Here is a 6,473-nt window from a genome sequence, read left to right as displayed (position 1 = left end):
TACCTACCTATCTATCTATCTATCTATCTATCTATCTATCTATCTATCTATCTATCTATCTATCTATCTACCTACCTACCTACCTGTCTACCTACCTACCTGTCTACCTGTCTATCTATCTACCTACTTACCTACCGATCTATCTATATATCATCTGACTATTTCTATCTATCTATCTATCTATCTATCTATCTATCTATCTGTCTGTCTGTCTGTCTGTCTGTCTGTCTGTCTGTCTGTCTGTCTATCTATCTATCTATCTATCTAATCATCGTCAATTAATTTAGTCATTGATTGATTGATTCATTCATTCTCAGTGGATGAAATAATTTTTTTCTTGTTAATTTTCTTGAAATTTTAGTTTAATTTTTTAAATTTTTGTACTAATGGATTTTTCTGTAATTAAAGTTTTAATCATTATTATTCATGTATTCTTAGTGCCTATTATACTGGTAGATTTTAAACAGATTGTGTTATTTATAGGCCAGAGATTTTTCTGGTCTGCCAGGCCTTGAAGAAGTAGTTCTGTCTTCTGGTGGGATCGAGCAGATTGACGCCAATGTGTTCAGATCTCACGTGTTGTTAAGAACTCTGGACCTTCAAAAAAACAATTTGAGACAGCTTCCCCGTGGCCTGCCCTCTGGCCTGGAGATCCTGCATTTGGGCCACAACAGGATCCACAGCCTACAAGAGTCACCCCTGGAGGGCCTCGAGAAGCTGCGGGTCTTGAACCTCCAGAATAACCAGATTAGCACCTTGTGCGCAAACACCCTAACATTACTTCAAAAGCTTGAGTGTCTTTATCTGGATGGAAATAAAATCGAATCAATACAAATGCGCCCCCAGGTTGCCCTTTCTAATTTGCTTAGCATGGGAAGCAACAGGATCTCCTCCATATCATCAACGTTCTTCTCTTCACTGCAGCTTCTAAAAACGTTCGATTTGTCTTCAAACCGCTTCACGAAAGTCCCTCATGATCTTCCTCGGTCTCTGGTTCATCTGAACTTGGACAGTAATCAGATCCGATCGCTGAGGAATCGTGACATGTCCCAGCTGCACAACCTCATTACTCTTTCTGTCAGCTCTAACAGGCTAGTATCAGTCGACGGGGGTCTGCGCCTGCCTAATCTCTCTGTGTGCGAGTTGGCAGGAAACCAGCTACGAATACTGCCTGGAAGATTGACCTCTAAACTTGAAAAGCTGGACTGCAGGCAGAACAATATCCAGGAAGTCTCTTTTCAGCAACTAGCAGGGATGAAACTACTGAAACATCTCTTTTTGGAAAACAACTCCATCCAAAACTTTGAAGCCAATGCCCTGAGAAACTGCATTCAACTAACCAGCCTAGCGTTAGAACAGAATCTGCTTTCTGCTATTCCTCATGGGTATGTGCATTTATTTCACTTAACATATGACCCTGGAGCACAAAAGCAGTCTTAAGTTGCTGGGGTATGATTGTAGCAATAGCCAAAAATACATTGTATGGGTCAAAATTATAGATTTTTCTTTCATGCCAAAAATCATTAGGACATTAAGTAAAGATCATGTTCCATGAAGATATTTTGTAAATTTCCTACTGTAAATATATAAAAACTTAATTTTTGATTAGTAATATGCATTGCTAAGAACTTCATCTGGACAACTTTAAAGGCGATTTTCTCAATATTTTGATTTTTTTGCACCCTCAGATTCCAGATTTTCAAATAGTTGCATCTCGGCCAAATATTGTCCTATCTTAACAAACCATACATCAATGGAAAGATGAAGTATAAATCTCAATTTTGAAAAATTTACCCTTATGACTGGTTTTGTGGTCCAGGGTCACATATTGATATTCATTTGATTTCCTCTGAAGTAAAGTCAGTCTGTGTTTTTTAGTATCATTGAAATAATACTATAGTTTTTATTTTATTTTAACATTTTGATATTAATATTAATTAATATGATTAATATTAATTAATTACTAATATTAATATTTTCCAGTTTTCATTTTAATTTCAGTTAGTTTTAGTCATTTTGGTATGTTTTTGCCTTTTTGTATAGTTTTTACAGTTATATTGTCTTATTTTAGTTATTCAAGTCATTACTAAATGAAAATGAGAAACATTGCCTTGGCAACTAGTTAAAATAAAACACACTGCATGTTTTATTTTATTTCAGTTATCGTTCATTTTATTTCAAGTAATGAAAATGTTTTTTTATTTATTTTTATTTATGAGTTTATGCATTTGTTTATTTATGCATTTATTCATGGATGTATTTAATCATTTACACACTTATTTATTTATGCATGCATACATTTACTATATTTATGCATTATGCATTTATTTGTTTATTTTTGCTTTTATCAGACTGAATATGATGTGATTAATTGGTCATGTTAAATGATAACTGTTTGATAACTGTTTCTTTTAATCAGTTGTTTTAATATTCTTTTTATACCAGCCTTCCAGAGACACTGGTCCGTTTGGATCTGAAGGGGAACAACATTGACACGATACATGAACGTGAGCTGAAGCCTCTCAGGCGACTGCAGGTGTTAAATCTGCGCAACAACAAACTCTCCACCCTGCCTGCATTGAACCTACCAAAACTGAAACTTCTATATTTGTATGGAAATCCATGGCAGTGCAGCTGTGAACTCCTTGAGGTCAAAAAGGCCCTTTTGGCACAGGATGTGGAAATCAGGCCTGATTTCTGCAGCGAGCCTGTCCATGAATCTCTTGATGAATGGCGAGCTTATGTGCTGGCACAAGATATCTGTGAAAAGCAGACCAGTGATTTGTTACTGGAGAGAAAAACTGATCACATAGATAGCGAGGAATATGATGATTATGATTTGTAAATGTAATCCTTACATATGAAGACATAACTGCAATGTTGTTCTGCCTCTCTGCATGTTTTGTTTCTGCCATCCCATACAGAATGAACAATAAATGATCACTGTTGTAGTGTTTTGTCCAATTTGGTCACCATCAGTGATATGGACGCGTTAAAATAAAATCAACTGTATTTGGATTGGAAAAGATGGTTTTCAGATGGCTTCGTTTCATTAACCTCCAGAAAGAAATCATAAACAGATATAAATAATATTGAAAGTATTAATTTAATATATTTTGTAATTTAATATTAATCATTTATATGAATTTTTTACACTTCTAATACCATATAATATTTATATCATATAAAATACAATAATATTAAATTAAAATATATATTAAGTGATCGGAGAAATGACAAACAACAAGCCCTCCTCTACACTGCCCAAAACTCGCGTTTAAATCATCAGTGGCAAATTCTTTAAATATAAAAAACCACGGTGAAAGCCGATCCGGCGATCCACAGCGCAAAGTTGTGGATATTTCCTCAGCGACCAGCACGGATCAGCTCCAGGCATGACGAAGCAGATATCGTCCTCTTTTGGAAGACCAAACAAAGTAGTTTCGCTTTCACAACGAATCACACAGTGCCTTCACGACATGGCGGCAGCAACAACAATACTACAGCAAGAATAAAAGTTATGCCTTCTTTCTTTGCGTGAACATTTGGGCGGCGTTATGCAAATCTTCCCACATAGTGACGTAGATATGTGGGGGCGTGTTAGAACGAGCCGTTTTAGGTAGGTGTGGCAGACTCTTAACTTTTATAAAGAATATCTCTTTGGATTTGAGACTTTAGTCTTTGCAACTTTACAGATCTTCTTTATGCACCAAGAGCTTGTAACACTCCAAAGAGAAAGGAAAAATTGAAATCACATCATATGACCCCTTTAAATATCATTTATAGTTGCAAAGCTGATCCATTAAACAATGGCTAGTTAGTTAGTACGTGTTAAAAGTTGTTTTATAAAAACGTTTTATATATTCTATTAGATTAAGTAAAATCTGAAATGTATATCCGAAGTAAACATAAAATATTGCGTTTATTATATTCATAGATCAAATTAATAGACATTTAATAGGATAAACGCACATTCCATTTACCGGTACAGCAGCCAATCACATGGCACCATATCGCGTAAGGCTGAATTTTGATTTGTTTTGATCTGAGATCAGCCGTCAAATGTTCATCTCCCGCCTTAGCACTTGCGGGGACAACGTCACAACCGATTCCAGACCAGCGGTTAGAATGACGCGCAAACGCTCTGTCAGCCGTCCAATCAGAGAGCTCCATGTCACACAGCAGCGGGTTCAGAGTGGAGAGGTTGGCAGGAGGAAGAAATGGCAGCCGACGCGCTGCGGTGTTGGCAGTGACCAAAATGGCTAATTTTTCGATAGACCATCGCTCACACGTACACAGATTACTTTAATATGAGGAATTTACTTCAAAATCCCATAGATATATTCAACTTGGACGCGTTTAAAAGGCTTTAAAGCATGGCTTTACTGAATGAGATGGTGTGGCGGTTTTTGCACGCGCTGCTCTATGTCCAGCGCGCGCTGCTCGCCTGGTTCCGAGTCCACATCTGGAGGTGGAAACGGGCCGTGCTGGGATTGTTACTGCCTCTTGCCCTCGGCTTTCATAATCCGAAAAAGACTGGACCCATAGGCAAACGGACCAGCCGCCGGGTTCGCTGGGGAGCCGATGGCAGGACGTTAGAGAAGCTGCCACTTCATGTGGGGTTGTTGATCACTGAGGAGGAGATCCACTTCACTGACATCGCCAATCTAGTGGTCTGGTGCATGGCAGTAGGCATCTCATATGTCAGTGTTTATGATAATCAAGGTAAGACTCATCTGGATTCTTATGCATTGAATAAAGAGAAGTGAATGACAGTCACATGCATCCAGTCACCTGTTGTTTTTTCAACACCCAAGACTTGAGCAAAGAGATCATTGCACACACTTGATGTATTGGTGGAGTACTTTGTGTTCACATATGATTGCCTTTATGCCTTTTTTGCTCATATTGATGTCAGATAGTATGGTTATGGTTATCTGTAATTATATGGGTCAAAGACGACATGTCCCATTTTGGTTTCCGCATCAGATTAAATGTACAAGTGATTTTGTTACATACATAAGAAGTTTATATACATTAAAGTGATTTTATACACATTAAAGTGTCTACTTTAACGTTTCAAATAACTTATGTGAAAATAAAATGTCAAAATATGGGTGAAGTAATATTCCATCGTCATTCAGCATAACAGATATATTTATGCAAAAATGAAACAACATACTCATTCTGACCTGTAGTTATTAAAATATATAAAACAAAAAGTTACACATACATAAGAAGTTTATATACATTAAAGTGATTTTATACACATTAAAGTGTCTACTTTAACGTTTCAAATAACTTATGTGAAAATAAAATGTCAAAATATGGGTGAAATAATATTCCATCGTCATTCAGCATAACAGGTATATTTATGCAAAAATGAAACAACATACTCATTCTGACCTGTACTTATTAAAATATATAAAACAAAAAGTTACTAAAGTTTGTTTTATTATATTATGTTTATTAAATGTATTATGTTTTAAATGATTAAAAACCTCTTACTAACAAATGGGTAAAATATATAATTTATATAGGAAAAACGTGTGACATGCTCCAAAACGTTCGTATTCCTTGATTTCAAGAATGAAACTAGATTTAATAATACCGTTATTTGCATTAATAATTTCTTTGAACCCTTTGAAGGTTTTGAAATGCATATTAATCAAACTTTTATTCTCGTCTTTATAATTTAACAATCTGTCTGGTCTATTTCAAAACAGTCTCTTTCACCTCAATATATTTCTCAATGGAAGTAAAGGAGTGTCTGATATCATATTTTGCTTATAACCTTTGACAGATATTTTATAACTGACAAGTATATGGTAAGGGTGAACAGAGGTCTGAATCACATTGGTAATAGTGATTCGTAATTTAAAGGTCATAAATTTTGTTTGGCCAAGAAATTACCTTCGTTATACATTCATTCCACTGTGGACTAAGTCATTTTATGAAGAAACCAAGAAGTCAGTGGTTCTCAACTAGTGGTCGACCGATATTGTTTTTTTGACAGCCGATGCCGATATAAAGCCGATATAATTTTATTTATTTTAATTAATATTTAAGAAATTTGAAATCATTTGAAAATTGATTAAAAAATAGATGTTAAATAAACATACTTATACTTTAGATGACAAAGTATTTTTTCACATAAAAAGCGTCTGCTAAATGACTAAATGTAAATGTAAATGTAAACACGCGATCATGCAGGATACAAATGCACCCTTCACAATATCTCACAACTGGATCCGACTTAAGTTTGCAAGGTTTTTGAAATTAGATGTTTATTAGACATTCAAAGATTTGTTTAAATGATATAAATGCGTATTTGCTGAATGCTGACGGCAAACAAGAAAGTATTATAATGTTTGCCTTTCTATTACTAATAATATAAAAGTAATCATTATAAGACTTTTTGTATACATTCTATCTGATTATTAGACAGACTTCTATCCGTATTTAGACAGAAC

The 6,473-nt window shown here is 35.2% G+C and overlaps 2 protein-coding genes and 1 long non-coding RNA gene across 3 annotated transcripts in view; all 3 read left to right on the top strand.

The window, feature by feature from the left end:
- The window catches only part of LOC107697160 (uncharacterized), a 3,854-nt gene extending 3,071 nt beyond the window's left edge, over positions 1-783 (top strand). The window contains exon 3 of the long non-coding RNA XR_001635163.1: positions 484-783. This is a non-coding gene — a long non-coding RNA (uncharacterized LOC107697160). The remainder of the gene's footprint in view (positions 1-483) is intronic.
- Positions 784-870: 87 nt separating this feature from the next.
- Positions 871-2,845, top strand: LOC107697069 (nephrocan-like). Its single transcript, XM_016497713.1, has 2 exons — positions 871-1,385; positions 2,446-2,845. Exons 1-2 carry the CDS (start codon positions 871-873, stop codon positions 2,843-2,845), a joined length of 915 nt encoding a protein of 304 aa, XP_016353199.1.
- Positions 2,846-4,187: 1,342 nt separating this feature from the next.
- Positions 4,188-6,473, top strand: part of LOC107697154 (dehydrodolichyl diphosphate syntase complex subunit nus1) — a 14,043-nt gene continuing 11,757 nt past the window's right edge. Inside the window, exon 1 of the mRNA XM_016497815.1 lies at positions 4,188-4,725. Within this exon, the coding sequence (XP_016353301.1) occupies positions 4,377-4,725 (349 nt within the window). The 5' untranslated portion in view covers positions 4,188-4,376. The remainder of the gene's footprint in view (positions 4,726-6,473) is intronic.

Source organism: Sinocyclocheilus anshuiensis, unplaced genomic scaffold (assembly GCF_001515605.1).
Source record: "Sinocyclocheilus anshuiensis isolate Anshui unplaced genomic scaffold, SAMN03320099.WGS_v1.1 scaffold38, whole genome shotgun sequence".
In the NCBI taxonomy this organism is placed as follows: Eukaryota; Metazoa; Chordata; class Actinopteri; order Cypriniformes; family Cyprinidae; genus Sinocyclocheilus; species Sinocyclocheilus anshuiensis.
This window is presented reverse-complemented; position numbering and strand designations above follow the sequence as displayed.